The sequence below is a fragment of the Amia ocellicauda genome, chromosome 12, assembly GCF_036373705.1.
Source record: "Amia ocellicauda isolate fAmiCal2 chromosome 12, fAmiCal2.hap1, whole genome shotgun sequence".
NCBI classification, from domain to species: Eukaryota; Metazoa; Chordata; class Actinopteri; order Amiiformes; family Amiidae; genus Amia; species Amia ocellicauda.
Window position 1 is genome coordinate 37115632 of NC_089861.1, and position 20041 is coordinate 37135672.

At 39.0% G+C, this 20041-nt stretch overlaps 1 protein-coding gene across 3 annotated transcripts in view; it reads left to right on the forward strand.

Annotated features, from left to right (window-relative positions):
- phldb3 (pleckstrin homology-like domain, family B, member 3) overlaps positions 1-20041 on the forward strand; it is an 88537-nt gene that overhangs the window by 17502 nt on the left and 50994 nt on the right. For 2 of the 3 annotated variants that reach the window (XM_066719480.1, XM_066719481.1), the window contains exons 2-4: positions 14545-14832; positions 16098-16226; positions 19712-19849. In XM_066719480.1, the coding sequence (XP_066575577.1) occupies positions 14569-14832; positions 16098-16226; positions 19712-19849 (531 nt within the window). In that variant the 5' untranslated portion in view covers positions 14545-14568. The remainder of the gene's footprint in view (positions 1-14544; positions 14833-16097; positions 16227-19711; positions 19850-20041) is intronic. The other variant, XM_066719482.1, reaches the window with a different exon arrangement.

Below are 20041 nucleotides of genomic sequence, written 5' to 3' on the forward strand. Positions count from 1 at the left end.
ATACGGAAGGCAGGGCGCATACAGAATAATAGACGCGATTCACAGACAGAGACGTCATACAGCAAGAAAACCAAATACAAAATAGAAAAATCAGCCACAAAAAATAAAACACCTCAGCCTTCAAAAACAAATCATAGATGCTGAGTCTGTTTACAGCATTATGAAAGCCTCTGATGGTGTGATTTGTGCTAGAATAAAACGCCATGGCAGCGTGGTGGCTGGGATGAGTTACTGCAGCAATAGTAAAAGAATAGAATGCCTAAAGTGACAATATTCAAAAGCCAGATGTTTGGAATTCTGTTTCCCTGTTTAGCATTCTTCTTTACTTGTATATAGTTATTCTGGCTGTTGGTAGTCTAATATAAATGGCTGTAATTTCTGTTCTGGAGGTTAGATTTGAGTTTTTCTTTTGACACAAGTTCATAAGACTTTGAAGTTTCACTGTCCAGTGTCAAATGTCTGCCTGGAGCCCTAAAAAAGTGTTGACAATAAATTCATTTTTTTCTTAGAAGCGCTTTTGTTTTTCTTCACTTTTTTGATTTCTGTATTAACTCTGGTGAGGCAAACACACTTGTGTTATTTTCTGAATCTCCAGTTTGTGCTGAGTGTTTCCATATAAGATACTTTGCCTCTAGCCCTTGTAATTACAGAGTTATAAGTAAAAATATGACAACAGTAAAATCAGGCGAAAATGGGGGGGGTGTTGGCGGCTAAGAGGGATATGATTAATTTGCGTTTTTTTTTTTTTTTTTTTTATCGCATTAATGTTTCCAGATTATTTGCTAGTGTTGACAGCACTACTATACACCGATCAGCCATAACATTATGACCACCGGCCTAATACTGCATAGGTCCCAAAACAGCCCTGACCCATTGAGGCATGGACTCCACTAGACCTCTGAAGGTGTGCTGTGGTATCTGGCACCAAGACATTAGCAGCAGATCCTTTAAGTCCTGTAAGTTGCGAGGTGGGGCCTCCATGGATCGGACTTGTTTGTCCAGCACGTCCCACAGATGCTTGATTGGATTGAGATCTGGGGAATTTGGAGGCCAAGTTAACACCTTGAACTCTTGATTCATCAGTCCAGTCCAACGTCTTCCATTGCTCCGTGGTCCAGTTCTGATACATGCCCATTGTAGGCGCTTTCGGCAGTGGACAGGGGTCAGCATGGGCACCCTGACTGGTCTGCAGCTACGGAGCCCCTTACGAAACAAACTTGCGATGCACTGTGTGTTCTGACACCTTTCTGTCAGAACCAGCATTAACTTTTTCAGCTATTTGAGCTACAGTAGCTCGTCTGTTGGATTGGACCACACGGGCCAGCCTTCGCTCCCCACGTGCATCAATGAGCCTTGGCCGGCCCATGACCCTGTCGCCGGTTCACCGTTTTCCTTCCTTGGACCACTTTTGATAGGTACTGACCACTGCAGACCAGGAACACCCCACAAGAGCTGCAGTTTTGGAGATGCTCTGACCCAGTCGTCTAGACATCACCATTTGGCCCTTGTCAAAGTTGCTCAAATCCTTACACTTGCCCATTTTGAGGACAAAATGTTCACTTGCTGCCTAATATATCCCACCCACTGACAGGTGCCATGATAACGAGATTATCAGTGTTATTCACTTCACCTGTCAGTGGTCATAATGTTATGGCTGATCGGTGTAAAAAAATAAATATATATATATATACACATACAGCAGCAGGAAACCCTGAAACATTGTTTAAGGTATGGGTAGATGCACTTCATTTATATAAATATTTAGAGAGATATTTAAATGAATTAGAGATCTCTAAATAAATGTTTTGAAGATCTTAAAATGCACTTTAAAATAAGATATCTGCAATTCATTTAGATATCTTCAGAACATTTAAAGATAGCTGAAATTAATGTAGAGATCTCTATTTCATTTAAAGATATCTTAAATACATTTGCAGATCTGTAAATATTGAAAGATATCTTGAAATGCAATTGAAGATATCTCTAAATGATAACTTCGCTTGCCATATTTGCATAGCAATGGACTAGCAGCATCGTCATTTCTAGGAATGGGCATTAAAGAGGACAGCATGGGGTGTTTGGGGTTTGGGGAATGTTTATCCCTTGCACTGTCTTCCTAGAAGAAAACACAGAGATGAGTGGGGATCCTCACAACCTCTCTTTGCAGGTGGGGTTGTTTCGCTGTCTGTTTGAGAGTAGGGGGCTTTGCCTACGAGAATGTTTCAGTGGCTGAGAAGATCACTGTGAGCATTTAATTCTTTATTGCCCCATATGCTAGCCCTTTCAAATCAGCAACTGTAAACTCCAGCAATTTGTAGTACAGCTGGAACTATCCATACTGACCGTGCATCAGTAATCTCAAACCTTGTTCAGATTTCCTCAATCGCAAGCTGTTTGAACATTTTGATGGAAGGCAAATCTCCATTTGAAACTACAAGATGATTGTTGATTAACTCATGCATTAGTGGATGTATGAAAGATGCAAAAAAAGTGCTTTCGCCAGACAGAACAGTTGTAGCACAGTACAGCAGTTTTAATGTACTTATAGATTTGGCAATTTTCCAGCTCTCTTTCATTTAAAATGTGCGTGCATCTGTAAGTTTGGTGATTCTCCTATCACTTAAGACAGCACAAACTGACAACCTTTGTTACAACAGATGCTCCAACATGAGAGAGAGTGTTCCAGAGTGTTTTAACATGCTGAAATGTTGAGGAAGATGAATTACATGTTGCTGTTCTTGAAGCACGTTACAAGCACAAGTGCTGTGCTTAAAGTGACACTCAAGATACCGTGCTTTTCCAAGCAGGTAAGAAATGTGGTCAGTTTTAAGGCCAGCCTGAACAGCAAGCTGTAGTGAGTGTGCAGTGCAACCAAGATCCTGTGCATTGCAACTCATTTCACCAAGCCACGCTTGAAGAATTGTCATGAATGACAGCTACAACTTTGCCCTGAAGATTCCAAGATTCTGCTAAGATTTGAACAAAATTGATAAATTCAGATGTATGATGTTCTTCGATTTTGTGTTGTACAAAAGACTGCAGTTTTAAACTCCCATTCATCAATGATGTAGTGTGCAAGTAACCATAAGTAGGAATCTTGTGCTCTTGATGTCCAAATGTCTGTCACCAAGCTTATGTGTGTAGCTTTTTCAAAGGATTCTTGCAAGTTAGTTTTCACAGTGTCATGTAAACCGATTTAGTATGGAAGGCTGTGATGGTACTTTGCAATTGTGCTCAATTAAATACAGCAACTGGCAAAGCCAATTAGCACAGTGGAATGTGTTGGATAAGCAATCTTGTGCAATCATGTCTGCAATTAGTTCTGAGATCCTTAACGCTTGTACTGGGTCACAAGTCCAGCGGGCACATAAATTGTGAAATCCATGTCTGGCTTGCAGAGGCTGGTCCTTCATTGGTACTCTGTGGATGCCTCAGTCGAAGGTGGTTCAGCATTTAACCAGTAGAGCCTCCCTGATAAGCTAAACTGCCTAAACAAACAAAATGGTCCCACACAGGACTTTTCTTTTTAGATTTAGACATATTGTTCATGCACATGTGTTCATTACTTCATTAGAGGAAATAGTTGGTTAATGCACATTACTTTGGTTGGTTGATCACATGAAAGAACACCATGATAAGAGAGGCAGGAGGAGGTGGTGGTGAGTGGTTGACACAAATGTAAAAATGTGAAAGTACTGTTAATTACAGATGTTGAAAAAGATGCCCAATACAAATTACATATTGTAAATACTTTGTAATTTACACATTAGTTTTGTTGGGGTTAAATGAAGACGCTGTTTCGGAAGCAATTTTTTTCGTGCTTTTGTTTTGCTTTGTGCAAGTGCTGAATTACACTCCACCCCTGCGAAGCATGCGGTGCATCTTTTTTGCTTGTAGTTCTACCGGTATGTGTATTGCTGTGCGAATCTGAAAAGGTTTATTCTATCATTCTATCTTTTTAGTAATTTAATTGTAATCAATAAATGTTTATTTTGTTTACAGTAATCATTTAAATACATGCAAGCATAGTTATTATATTCTCTCCCTTGGTTGTGCTTGTGTGTTTATTGTCTATCAATACATGTCTATTTCAGTTACAGTGATAATTTAAAGACATTTAAGAACAGCTATTACACGTATATGCTTATAGAAATGCTATACACCAAATCTATGTAGCCTAATAATTATATGTGGAGATAAGTTAAGCTCTGGGAAAAAAAAAAAAAAACACTCATAGTGTAGAACTCCAAAGGGTTAAACATATACTACATTTTTTATAAATGAAAATATTTTGTATCCATATTTACTGTTTAAACTCTTACAGCCCTAGTTTGTTTAAGTGACACATTTATTCCAAAGTGTTCCAAGTATATGTAAAATGCTCCTTTTAAAGTTAATATATTTTTGATATCTGCAGTTCTTTGAACAATATAACAGAATTCTGAAGTGAATTTTAAGAGTCTGACGACTTCAAGAATTTCAAAACAAGCCCACCAACCCCCTCCCCCCACCCCATGACCCAGAGAGCAGGGTAATTGCGAAGGTGAGGCTATGCTGATGCAAAAGTTAGACCACACTGATGAAATGGATTATCGTCGATGATATTATCATCTATTGGCACAACCCTAATATATAGTTTTTCAAACATTAAGGAAACCATGCGTGTGTGTGTAACATTGGCTACTTCAACAGAGAAGCATTAATTGACCAATTACAAAATATCCTGTTGCTCTTGATTTAAAAATACAGCTCAAATTTCTAATTTATTTATAATATAATGGTTTATTTTCTTGTATGGTAGGCATTAATTATAAAAATGTAACTGTGAAGTGTCAAGTCACTATGTGATTTGCCTGTCAAGTCCATTTGAGGGAAGTCATCAGTGGTAAGCAGTCTACTTGGATTTATTTGCCCCATTGTGATTTGCAAGGAGTGGCAGGTACTCAGTTATCAGCTGAAGCATGGAGGTATGCCTTGATATAATGTAATGGGTTATGTTCCAAGTAAGTCTAGGTATTCAAAGTAACAACTATCTCTCAAATCGTTTATTTGTATTTTAATTTTTCTTTTCTTGTACCTACAATCAGGGATTTGGAGCAGCAAAACTGCTCTGCTCCAGCTCTAATCCAGCCAGTTAGTGGCTGCTCCAGCTATGTTCCGCTGCTCAGTTCTGGGCTCAAAGAATGCCCAAAAGATTGCTGTACTGCTGGTCTTGTTTTTTTATTATGTTTTGCATTTGTTTATTTATTGTTTTGTTCCTTTTAAAAATATATATATAACAGCCCTCGTGTTGTGTGAATCCTATTCTTAACCGAGAGCTTTCAATCAACCAGAAGACGTTTAATCGAGGTATACAGCAACAGAGAAGGACAGAGTAAATTCCATATCCACCAGTAAATGGCATAAACATTTAAAAAACAAGCCCATTTACGCATTTAAACCTGCAGTTTACGTGCATATATTACGTCTGTGATACAAGTATATATCCTGAAATGGCCACATTTTAAAAGTGCAAGATAACTAGTCCGTTTACTGTGGGTTTCAATGTAAAGTTAGTTGCTGGTGGACGGTTAATGGCAATGCAGAACCCCTTTTTTTCTATTATCATTTTGGTCTCTATATTGTTGTGGGTCTGTTGTGCACTGTTTAGTACTGTATATAGTGTTATAATTTTAATTTATAAAGGATTATAAAACACTTGTATTCACGGTTTGCTAGCTCCAACAGTGACGTGAAAAACCACTTGTGTAAGATCAGCAGTACAAAGTATTAAACAGCTCAACAAAAGGCACAAGACTTCTCCTTTTCCCTTTGCATGGCTGCAGGTAAACAACAGCTCATCCCAAGTGCAATAAACTAAGACCATATAAACCCAGAGAGGGAGAATGGCACTTAAACTGTGACTCGAGTATATCGTCTTGAGTAAGTTCAAAACACATGTCAGGGAAATGTATGCCAAATTTCATGTACATGTGATGGCTATATGGTGTATATTCCTAAGGAGTTTATGACTTTAACAGCGTTTTTTTTTCTTTTGTATATTTCAAGTAGGCAGATATATATATATATCATTATAAAACAATAATCCAGCTCAAATGGATGAAGTAATCTAATTTTTGAAAATATTGGTGCTGTGACTGGTTTTGTGGTGAAGGGTCACACATATGCAATGTTTTAAGCATATCTATTCGTAGTGATATTTTAACACATATTCATTCTTACCCCCAAACAAAGATGGCAGCGTTAGTTTGTTATGCGATGACATTACAAAATGCTCAGATTGTCGACTGCAAGAATTGACCATTGTCAGCTCCAGTATTACCAACTTAGCGACTTTTCAGACCTCTTTAGTGACTTTTATTCAAAAAAGCGCCTAGCGACAAATCTAGCGATCATCCCTGAGTGCAAGGGGTGGCTGAAGCCATATGTGGGCAATGACACAAGGGTTTACTGTCTTTACTGCAAGACAGACTGTGCCAAGTTGTCTGACATTAAAAAGCATGCGTCAACTCAGAAGCACACTGAAAAGTCCAAGCCATATAACCGATCTAAGCAATCTACATTGCTATTTTCTTCAAAAAACACTGACTCTTTCAAACAGGCAGAGGCAACAATGGCAATGGCCATCGCAGAGCATTGTTCCATTCTTTCATGTGACCACATTGACCAGGCATGTAAGGCTGCTTTTCCAGATTCCAGTGCAGCCCAACATTTTCGGATGCACCGTACCAAGTGTACTGAAATGATCAATGGTGTGTTGGCACAATATTTTCTAAAAAGACTGGTGGCTGACATTGGTGACAGCCAATACAGCCTCCTTCTTGATGAAAGCACTGATGTAAGTGTCACAAAGTACCTTGGGATCGTTATTTGGTAAGGGAAATGTGGTGGCCACTTACCTAGGCCTTGTTGAGCTGAAGGGAGGAGATGCTAGAACAATAGCCAGAGCAGTTTTATCTTTTCTTGGGAATTGTGGCATCAAGAGGGAGAATCTGCTTGGCATTGGCACAGATAATGCATCTGTAATGACAGGAGTGTACAATGGTGTGCACAAAATTCTGAGGGAGGAGGGTGACTTAAAACACCTGGTCCTCATCTGCGGTGTGTGTCACTCACTTTCCATAGAGCCTGCCATATCCAGAATCTTAGATCAGTGGCAGGAGCTAAAATTGCATTTCAGCCTCACCATGGCAAGTGAACACTGCTACATGGTAGATGTTGTACATTCCATGTACAGTGACCCACAGAACCTCCTGTACCTCACTTTTCTAAAATCTATAATTAGTGAGGTGCAGTCTGTTGTTAAGGCTTTTGAGGTGGAACAGTCAGATTCACTCAAGCTGCTTGACTGTTTAATGAGGTTTGTAAAGTCTGTCTGCAGCAGGGTCATTAACCCAATGGCAAAAATTGATGTGCTGAAAGAGCCAATAGATGGACACATCTCTCCCAAGCCATACCTTGGCTATACATTTGAGGAGGAGGATTGCATCCGAAGGAGATGTGTGAGCTACACCATATCCTTAGCTAATGAACTAAGAGCAAGTCTCCCAGATAATGTGGAGATATTGCAGCACTTATCTTTGTTCTGTGTGGGGGAGACACTAAAGCACAGCAAGAGCCTGGTAGACATGACAATACTTGCAAACCTTTTAGGATATTGCCCAGACACGATAGATAAAATTATTAATCAGTGGAGGTCTATTCATCTACAATAATGGGAGGAAACAACAAACATCATGGCATTCTGGGCTGAGGTGAAGAAACACCGGGATTCAGCAGGTATAAACCCATATGAAGACTTGGCTTCTGCTGCAGGTTCTGTCCTCTCTCTCCCACACTCAAATGCTGAGGTAGAAAGGCTATTCAGTTCAGGGTGTAATTAGCCAGAAATCGCGGGGGTTCTAGTGGAACATGATTACATTTCATTATTATATATTACTATTATTTATTAGCAGATGCCCTACATACACTACATAAGAGCATTATACAAGTGCAATACAGTATACAATGACAGATGAAAACATAGTACAAATTACAAGTTCAAAATGACATAAGTACATAAGAACAAATACAGTAAATCCAGGTCCTACATCCTTGTGAGCTAATCATTGCAGACAAGATGTGAAGTCACAGTTAGAGCTCAGGGGAAGGACATAGGGACAGTCAATATAAACAACACGATATTGTATTGGAATACACTTATATAGCCGGGCAACATTATCGTAATTATCCATACACTCGTTGCGGGAGACGGAGCTAATTCTAGTGGGACGTATTGCCAGACAAGAATTAATGTTTAAAGAAATAAACACCTGCCCTGGATAATAAACCTCCCACTATTTCTTAAAAATGGCTCTGATGACTGATCTCAGTGTAAAAGGAAGTTAAATCTCAGTGTAAAAGGAAGTCAAATCTCTAAACGAATGTGAAATCTCACTGTATGCAGAAGTATCTCACTGGATGCATCTCAGTATGTAGTGTATGCGCATCTCAGTATGTAGTGTATGCACATCTCAGTATAGTGTATGTACCACGGGGTGAATTATGTTCCTAACGGCGCCTCATATTCATGGCTCCAACAGTGCACACAGTCACTTGTTCCACGCTGGAGTTTGAGTGTCACCACTGCATGTTCTTTACTGCAAGTACATACATAAACCTGCTAACCGTTTGGAAAAAGCTTGTTGTTGTGAGATAGCCTTTATCCACGCCTCAGTAAGTTAATACTAACAGCAAGACTACAACAGTGTTTCCACCACAAGCACACCTGTGTTCTGCAGCATCTACAAAAATAATCCATCTTCAGACCCTTTTCTCATATCCAAAGTACATCATGCAGGAGATGCAAGCTGGAAAAGATCTTTGTCAGAATGTTGCTTCCAAAATTAGGGAGACTACTTGGCGAGTACATTCTATAGGATAAGGCCTATATAATTATGTTATCAGTCCAGTTATAATTCTAAAGCAATGCAGGACCAGTAGGGCTCATGTCACAGACACGTCTGATCCATGTATACCGTAATTATGATTATTGCGGTATATTATGGTATAACTGTTCTGCATCTAAACCATAAAACTGGTAAACCACACATGCTTACTACTGCATATTTAATAACCGGTTACCACATAAAGGTAGTGATCAATAAATGAACGACAACATAATTAATCAGGATTATTCGGGTTTAGAAACTATTAGAATTAAAATTGCAATATGGAAATGGTAACACTGCAATGTTAGTTAAGGTAGTCAGAGACTAGTGCTAATCAAGGTCTGTGAAAGCAGCCATGAGAGAGAGTTTTGTGCATTTTGCATTGTCTCAATTAACTTGTCACATGTGCATTCATTGCCTGATCACTGTTTTTACTAGCAGGCTGCGCTCCCCAGACCTTTTTAAACAAACCATAACCATCAAGGCTGATGACTGATTGCTGCTGTGTACAGTGAGGAAAAAAAGTATTTGATCCCCTGCTGATTTTGTACGTTTGCCCACTGACAAAGAAATGATCAGTCTATAATTTTAATGGTAGGTGTATTTTAACAGTGAGAGACAGAATAACAACAAAAAAATCCAGAAAAATGCATTTCAAAAAAGTTATCAATTGATTTGCATGTTAATGAGGGAAATAAGTATTTGACCCCTTTGACTTAGTACTTGGTGGTAAAACCCTTGTTGGCAATCGCAGAGGTCAGACGTTTCTTGTAGTTGGCAAACCGGTTTGCACACATCTCAGGAGGGATTTTGTCCCACTCCTCTTTGCAGATCCTCTCCAAGTCATTAAGGTTTCGAGGCTGACGTTTGGCAACTCGAACCTTCAGCTCCCGCCACAGATTTTCTATGGGATTAAGGTCTGGAGACTGGCTAGGCCACTCCAGGACCTTAATGTGCTTCTTCTTGAGCCACTCCTTTGTTGCCTTGGCTGTGTGTTTTGGGCCATTGTCATGCTGGGATACCCATCCACGACCCATTTTCAATGCCCTGGCTGAGGGAGGAGGTTATCACCCAAGATTTGACGGTACATGGCCCCGTCCATCGTCCCTTTGATGTGGTGCAGTTATCCTGTCCCCTTAGCAGAAAAACACCCCCAAAGCATAATGTTTCTACCTCCATGTTTGACGGTGGGGATGGTGTTCTTGGGGTCATTCCTCCTCCTCCAAACACGGCGAGTTGAGTTGATGCCAAAGAGCTCGATTTTGGTCTCATCTGACCACAACACTTTCACCCAGTTCTCCTCTGAATCATTCAGATGTTCATTGGCAAATTTCAGATGGGCCTGTACATGTGCTTTCTTGAGCAGGGGGGCCTTGCGGGCGCTGCAGGATTTCAGTCCTTCACGGCGTAGTGTGTTACCAATTGTTTGGTGACTATGGTGACTATGGTCCCAGCTGCCTTGAGATCATTAACAAGATCCTCCCGTGTAGTTCTGGGCTGATTCCTCACCGTTCTCATGATCATTGAAACTCCACGAGGTGAGATCTTGCATGGAGCCCCAGACCGAGGGAGACTGACAGTTATTTTGTGTTTCTTCCATTTGCGAATAATCGCACCAACCAACTGTTGTCACCTTCTCACCAAGCTGTTTGGCGATGGTCTTGTAGCCCATTCCAGCCTTGTGTAGGTCTACAATCTTGTCCCTGACATCCTTGGACAGCTCTTTGGTCTTGGCCATGGTGGAGAGTTTGGAATCTGATTGATTGATTGCTTCTGTGGACAGGTGTCTTTTATACAGGTAACGAGCTAAGATTAGGAGCACTCCCTTTAAGAGAGTGCTCCTAATCTCAGCTCGTTACCTGTATAAAAGACATCTGGGAGCCAGAAATCTTGCTGATTGATAGGGGATCAAATACTTATTTCCCTCATTAACATGCAAATCAATTTATAACTTTTTTGAAATGCGTTTTTCTGGATTTTTTTGATCTTATTCTGTCTCTCACTGTTAAAATACACCTACCATTCAAATTATAGACTGATGATTTCTTTGTCAGAGGACAAATGTACAAAATCAGCAGGGGATCAAATACTTTTTTACCTCACTGTATATGCATAACGAGTTGAGTCCAATAATAGTTTATCCTTTTTTATAATTATTTCTCCAGCATTTCAAGACCCTTGATAAAACCCGAATGGTATTTCCAAAGATTTGTTTTAACCAAGATCGCTGTATAAGTTATTCATTATAGTAAGGTTTGTGATTAGTTTGAAACCGTAAATGCTGCAAAGCACTTGGCTATGTTCATAGTGAGTTTAAATCTAACGGAACCGAGATATTCTCCAGAGGTGCCCTCAGTACAGAAAATGGCAACCTGTAAAGTGTGTAGACAACATTTCTTATTGTATACATGCAGACATGGCTGTTAACAGGTGTTACATTGCAATAACTCAATGATTCAGCACAAGTCACTTCGGGTGTTTTTTTCTTAATTTCCATATTCTTTTAAAACTAAGGTTCAAACTTCGTGATATCCAATATTATCGGTTCGCAGGCGGGTGGGGTTGGCAGTAGCGGGGGATTTAAGTGTTGCACGTACAAGCCTATGTGCTTTATATGACTAGTATTTGTATCTTTACAACATCTTTACATGTTTTTTTATATATATATATATATATATATATATATATATATATATATATATATACTGTGCGGTGAAAAAAATCTGAATTGTTTTCTTCAATATAAAGCTGTGCTTGAAGGTTGAAGAGAAAAACAAGGCAACTTTCTTAGTGGCAATCAAACTGGGTTTTAATATTCGGCAGGAGTCCACAGTACACACAGAGCTTTGTCATAAATCATCTTTCAGACGTGTTGCAACAGACATAAATACCATATTGCACAAACAGACAGACATTAAGAAGACAAAAGCGAGATGCGAGACATTGGACCAGGTGTCCGTCAGATTGTTCACAGCTGTAGCGTCCTAGAACATCAGTGAAAGAGTATCACCTGCGGACAGTTAAAAAACTATGTGGGGCTACGTTACTTTCAACATGTTGAAAAATATGTGAAACGTATGGGTAAAGCTTACACTAATTGAGATGTGAGATGTGATTTGTGATTATGGTCGGCCATGAGCAAGTGCTGTGAGCACAAAGTATAATTCTATGTTCGAATCTTTGTAGCCCATTAAACAGGAACATGCATTTGGGCATTTTTTCCAATCATAGTCATCTTTTTTTTTTAATCGTAGGCTATTTTAGGTTTGTAAAATTGATTTAGTATTTTTATGATGGGAGAGGATACTTTTTTTTTGGCTCGAATGTTTTGATGATATGATAATTTAAAATCCTTTCTGGTAATCGAAATCCCTCACACAGATATATTGACAAAAGATGTCCATATCAAAGGGAAAAGGAGTTATCTGAAGTCTGATCTTTATCCAGACTGCAAACCAAATGTCAATGAGCCTGCAAAATGTTACCAAGTAAAAATGAAAACTGGGGGATTCCCAGCTTGCAGTTCCTTATTTCAGATTGTTTTTCTCATTGTCAAATGCTGACTGGAAATGTTTAGGAATTCTTTAATTGCCTGTAAGTGTAACTATATCTTTTTTCAATACAGAATGGTTGCTTGAAAGAGTGGGTGTTTTTATTATTTCCAGTAAATCATTAAGATGCTTGTCCAGAGAAGAATCATGTTTTAGCTCAAGTTTGTGTGATGTGCTGGGACATATATTTGCAATACCCCGGGATTTTCCACTCCTATAACAGGGCTTTTACGCAGCATGAAAGATTAGACTAGAACTAGACTGCTTTCTCATTTAGGTGTAATAACATTGAATCAATAAAAGATCAATACAATTCAATTACATAAACACTCTTGTTTAGTGTGAGTGTTGGAAACAATGCAGTTGCCTTTAGGAACAGATTTCTGATGCATAATTCTTCCATTATGAAGATGGGAGTAGTATACAATGGCACAGACTGTTGTGACATTCACTTAGAATTTAAGAACAGTTGCAAGAGTTTGTATTCATTTATCAGCATTGTGGGAAGAAATAAGAAACATGTATTCACCTTGAGATACAGGAGAGGAATTCTTCAAATGTCCATGTTTTTCAGGGTCTTTGTTTCTGGTTCAAATTTTTTTGCTGATTGTATGATATGATTATCCTGACTAATAACTCAGGGAAGCAGTGTAAAGTTGTGGTTTGTGCTCTGGACTTCTAATCAGAGAGTCCTAGGTTCAAATCCCAGGTGAATCTGCTAAGCCCAGAGCTGTAAATTATCAGCGGTATAAATACCAAGTGGTCATTTGGTGCAGTTGAAAAACTGTTTTGTGCTACTCAGGTGGCAGTTGTTTATTGTACAGGTAAGATTATTACATTGCACTTTTATTTCAGTTTCATGTTTCATGTTCTCTTGTTCTTGTTATATAGCAAAACTGATTACTAAACCTTACACATTTGCTTAAAAATATAAGAATTTGTATCCCACCCAACCAGAAATATAGAATGTTTTTTTTTAATTTAATTGTTTCTTCTCTTAGAATGGAAACTGTGTCTATTTTCTGTCAAGGAGAAGTCAAGGCTGTCCTAACAGGAACTTGTCAGGTTCTGCTTTCACAAAACAAACGGGTTTAATGTAGTTTGAGGCCAGACATAGGAACATTTAAAAGCACTTGCAAAGTAAATATAGTCCTATGTAAGAGACTGCAGTTGTTGTTTTAATGTTGCAGAGTGCAGAATGGGGACAACCTAACCCTTTACAATCCCCTTAGGTTTAGTCTACAAATTAGTCTCAATATTAATTGTCCTCTTAATTTTGTCTCAAACTGATTTTTTTTTTTAAGGAAAAACATCTGATGTTTTTAATAGTATTAATAATGTGGATTCAGTGATTATTTTTATAACAAAATCCACCATCCCATTCTGACAAATTTAGCAATGTATTAGTTTTGAAATCCCTCACAGTTTCGTTTAAATAGCAGCTGTGCACTAATAGTTATACTTGCATATAATGGCCTAAGCTTATGCCTAATTCAAATACACATTTATACACCTATTACCGTTTGATGTATGATGGTCTCATGTCAGTGACACTCCCCCCCTTTTAAAAGCAATGAAATAAATTAAAATATTTATGCCCATAACCTCAGGTGTCTAGCTGTATTAATCTATAACTGTTCCTCTATACACCCCAACACACACACATGCATACACACATTTGCCAATGCATAGTTGTATCCCTATACCACCCCCCTTTATAACACCAACCCTACTTACTGACAGTTTTACCCTAGACTTGGCAGGAGAATGGTAAAGGGTTGATGTGATGTGTGTGTGTTTATACTTCTATTTGGAATTCTGGATGCAAATCTATTTTACTTCTACAGGGTAAAATACATTAACATGGGTTGAAGCGATTTCAACATTTTATTTTTTAAATTAAGTGAAAAAGAAATGTGGATGGTACACTTAGTTGGTTTGGTTACTGTGGTTTGGTTACTGTCGTAACAGATTTATCCATATCTCATAATCCTAGGATGCTGAATGTTTCTGTTCTGCCAATGCAAAAAGAACATGCATGCTTTCTATTTCTCTCCATAAAGAAGTGTGCCTGCCACCCCTGAGAGATGCCACAACACAGTATGAATGCCAACAACTCAGAATCAGAACTGGGGTCTCCACTGGGCTCTCAACTCACCTCTCCCAGTCAGGGCTCTGGAAGGGGAGAGACTGGAATGGCAGAGACATCAGAATGCAGCTCCAGCTCGGCTTCTTCACCCAGTTCAGGAGATGATACGGACAGTGAAGAGAGCAGCAGCACTGAGAGCTCACAGACCAGGGTGAGCGTGGAGAGGCACAAAGCCATGGAGAGAGAGAACAGAGAAAGAGAGGTGACGAAAGACAAAGTGACAGAGAAAATAAGAGGCATATAGAGAACACAATGAGAGGAAGAAAAAGAGGGGCACAGAGACGGAGTGAGCTAGAGGCACAAAGGCACAGAAACTGGCAGGGAGACGCAGAAGCACACAGGTCATACAGCAACTGGAGCTAGACAGACGGATACAGAGGGGAAATAGTCTAGATGCAGCTTTGGAGAAATGCACATAAAAGAAAGATCTCTGAAGGAGGGAGAGAGGAACATAATTGAAATAGATTAGACGCACACAGTGAGAGGCAGGTAAACCAAGCCAGACACAGAGACTGAAAGAGTGGGAGACAAAATTGAGGTAGATGGAGGATAAACAGATGGAAATACAAACTAGAAAGCTAGACAGAGACTTGGACCTCTGCTTTTTTTCTGACCCCATTCACAGTTGAGGTTTTTAGCAGGCTTAAGGGCGTTCACACATGTACCTGAAAAGGAGGCCTAAACTTGCGACGAAATGCATGCTGGGAATGAAAATAAATCTGCTAAATAAAAAAACAGTTAAGTATGACATTAGGTATGTTTACAGGTGTATGCTATGGATATGGATCACAACTTATTAATATTGACCTAATTGCTTCCATATTGTCTTTGAAATTTCACTTGCCTGTGCTTTCTAATCTAATTTAAAAAGATGACGACATGTCGGTTTAGCAGCATGGTTCAATGGGGAATCGAATTCATATATTGCCAATTTAAAATGTTTGTATCTACAAGTCTAAAACTTTGTTGTAGTCCATGCTTTTTTTTTTTTTTTTTCTTGTCGGATCTTAGCATTTTTATTGTCCTTTTTAACTTTTGATATCCATCGAAAGATGCTGGCCACTTATATCCTTATAGACAGCAGTGTTCATATACTTCCTTGTACTACAGTTGATTCATTATAATTGCATATATTATTGTTTCAGTTATATTCATGGTTTTACAGTTTACAATTTGAGATATATTTCATTCATCTGAAGAAATATAGTTGCCCAGTACAGTATCTGAATGGGACTGCTTGTATTTTGGTTTTGTATTTATAGCTCTGAGAAAACGACTTCCCATAATACCCATTTGTGATTAGGTCAATATTAGTATTCAGCACTGTTTTTTGTTACCCACCCCTATAACAAATGTGTAATGCTACATTTTGTCCTATATGAGCCCTCCACAGGTTGCTATTAACTTATCTTGGGAGGGGAGTACTCTGTAAAATATTCAAATTTTGTCCGTATGTCTCCGCTGCAGATACTCAAAGACAACAAACCTAATGCCAAATCTTTGGAGGTGGAGCCTTCCCAGGTTGTGACTTTAGCCTCTAAACTGCAGCAGCGAATCAAGGAGCTAGATCAGCAGAGGGAGGAGCTTAAACTTGAGGTAATATCCTGTTTGTTCTCCCTTCTTTCTATATACTCTCTCACCCTCTCAGATCCTCTTCTGCAGGTTGATTACTCATGCCTTCCATGCATACCTTTTCCAGGCTTGCTCTGTCTCCTGTTTTTTGTATCTTGGCATATGTGTTTCAAGTCGTGTTTGATGTGTACTGGCCCTTTGCTTTAAGCCTTTGAGCAGTGGTGTAAATAGCAAGACAAAAAACAATATTTTTATAGAGCACTGCTTTATTTAAACATTGTCCCAATTTCCTAGAGATTCACATCAGCTATTTATAAATCTAACTTTTGCATCATAATCTGCATCTGGTTCAGTATGAGGCAAAAGTCCAGGGTATCTGATGCTGTGGTGGGCATGCGTCTCCTCTTTAGTGCTTGCTGTTGCACTTAATATGTATCCCCCCCGAGAAAGCTGCTCATTTTAAAATGACAGTGCTCTCATTCCATTTCTTACTGATTTAATGTATTGTACTTTTTTGTATTTTGCATGATTCTCTGTTGTATTAATCTTCAGAAGTGTGCAGGTAAACTACATTTGTGCTATCACTGATTTTACTCAAGATTCAGTAATTTGCTCCAATTTAAGTGTGAGAAGAAATTTTCTTTGCAGTATGTACCTAGTTTCTCAATTCACAATCTAAGATCACAATACAGAGAATTATGGACAAGATTCACAAGTAAAGGAAATAAGAACAACATACTGATGCACAACTCCTATGTTTTGAAAATGTATTTTTTATTTTTATTGAATTGCAAATCTAACTTTGTGGGCACATTTTCTTGTTTGGCAAATCTAATACATTTCCTGTGGAGTGGGCACACAGTTTCCCACAATTGACCCACTGAGAAAAATAAGGACATTAGCCTCATTTCTGATCAATGTTGTCATCTATGCTGTAACCTATGTACAGTGAGGGAAAAAAGTATTTGATCCCCTGCTGATTTTGTACGTTTGCCCACTGACAAAGAAATGATCAGTCTATAATTGTAATGGTAGGTTTATTTTAACAGTGAGAGACAGAGTAACAACAAAAAAATCCAGAAAAACGCATTTCAAAAAAGTTATAAATTGATTTCCATGTTAATGAGGGAAATAAGTATTTGATCCCCTATCAATCAGCAAGATTTCTGGCTCCCAGGTGTCTTTTATACAGGTAACGAGCTGAGATTAGGAGCACTCTCTTAAAGGGAGTGCTCCTAATCTCAGCTCGTTACCTGTATAAAAGACACCTGTCCACGGAAGCAATCAATCAATCAGATTCCAAACTCTCCACCATGGCCAAGACCAAAGAGCTGTCCAAGGTTGTCAGGGACAAGATTGTAGACCTACACAAGGCTGGAATGGGCTACAAGACCATCGCCAAACAGCTTGGTGAGAAGGTGACAACAGTTGGTGCGATTATTCACAAATGGAAGAAACACAAAATAACTGTCAGTCTTCCTCGGTCTGGGGCTCCATGCAAGATCTCACCTCGTGGAGTTTCAATGATCATGAGAACGGTGAGGAATCAGCCCAGAACTACACGGGAGGATCTTGTTAATGATCTCAAGGCAGCTGGGACCATAGTCACCAAGAAAACAATTGGTAACACACTACGCCGTGAAGGACTGAAATCCTGCAGCGCCCGCAAGGTCCCCCTGCTCAAGAAAGCACATGTACAGGCCCGTCTGAAGTTTGCCAACATCTGAATGATTCAGAGGAGAACTGGGTGAAAGTGTTGTGGTCAGATGAGACCAAAATCGAGCTCTTTGGCATCAACTGAACTCGCCGTGTTTGGAGGAGGAGGAATGACCCCAAGAACACCATCCCAACTGTCAAACATGGAGGTGGAAACTTTATGCTTTGGGGGTGTTTTTCTGCTAAGGGGACAGGACAACTACACAGCATCAAAGGGACGATGGACGGGGCCATGTACCGTCAAATCTTGGGTGAGAACCTCCTTCCCTCAAGCAGGGCATTGAAAATGGGTCGTGGATGGGTATTCCAGCATGACAATGACACAAAACACACAGCCAAGGCAACAATGGAGTGGCTCAAGAAGAAGCACATTAAGGTCCTGGAGTGGCCTAGCCAGTCTCTAGACCTTAATCCCATAGAAAATCTGTGGAGGGAGCTGAAGGTTCGAGTTGCCAAACGTCAGCCTCGAAAGCTTAATGAATTGGAGAGGATCTGCAAAAAGTAGTAGCACAAAATTCCTCCTGAGATGTGTGCAAACCTGGTGGCCAACTACAAGAAATGTCTGACCTCTGTGATTGCCAACAAGTTTTTTGCCACCAAGTACTAAGTCGAAGGGGTAAAATACTTATTTCCCTCATTAACATGCAAATCGATTGATAACTTTTTTGAAATGCGTTTTTCTGGATTTGTTTGTTGTTATTCTGTCTCTCACTGTTAAAATACACCTACCATTAAAATTATAGACTGATCATTTCTTTGTCATTTTGCAAACGTACAAAATCAGCAGGGGATCAAATACTTTTTTCCCTCACTGTATATACTTTCTGAACATTAACAAATAACACTAGAACTGTATGATTTCTTCAGAAAGTTACATAATTTTCATGGGGATTAATATTGTGTGGAATGTTCTCACGCTCTGCCTAGCTGATTACTCAAACTGGTATGACTTAATGCTGGTGTTTCTGTCTGATATACATACAGGGTTCAGATCAATGTTAACTTTTCTCTGCTGCCATCAAACCTAGTCCAAGTCAAATTCACATCTGTTTTTATTTAATGTTTCAAACAAACTGCAAAACTGCCTTAGCTATCCCTAACAAACTCACAAAGAAGGAGACTAAACTATGGCACTGTGTATATTTATTCTTAAATGATATGGTTTACAGTATAAACAAGGACTAATCATGACCTCTTTCGTTGCTGACTTTTCTCTGATTAATGTTTAGAAATGACAACTTTCTTCCAAATTTTCAAAGGTTGCTGGACATGATTAGCAATTCACTTATTTAGATTCTTAGACTTTTGGTTTCTTTGCAAAATAATACAGATAAATGGATAGAAATATATACATAAACATTTTTGAAAACTAATTTGCTCATTTGTATTTTGTATGCTTTAAAAACACGAAACATATGTAGCGTTCATATGATTAAAATTCTTAAAATCCAGTAGCTTTAAATTGGGCTTACCAGGACCAAGGTTGGTGATCACTGATCTGTCGTAATGTGACTGGGTCTTAGACTGAATCAAAACATTGGCCTATCTGCAAATTGTCTTATGGTAGGTATACATTAAATTGTGTATGGATATCAGTTTCAAATTTGTGATTCATGAGTAGGTCAACATTTTGATTTGGTATAGATCTTGGCCTTGCCTTGAAAAGTGGTGATAAGGAATTATTGATCAAATAGTTTTTTCAGAAAAATAGTCTCATCCTCAATAATTGAATACAAAAGCCTCTATTAACATCTTTATAACATTTTCTTGCTTTTTTGTTATGTGGTACTCAGATGCAGATGGAGGTGGCTTTGCTACACGGTGAGATGCAGACCGAGAGAGAATTGCTAGCAAGAGAGACGCAGCTCCTTGACAGCCTGCAGGAAACTCTGAGACAACAGGAGATGAAACGCCACACTGAAAGGCAGAAGGTACCACAGCAGAATCGTCAGTATTACAGTGTGCCACCCAATAGCACACCCAATGATACTAACAATAGACACCCAGTTTGAAATGTAAACCTGAAAAAAGTATTAAGTATTATTGGGTGGATGTCATAGGAAAGTGGATTAGAACAGTGAATACAGCATGTGTTTTTATAACAAAATTGATTGCTAAGTTTG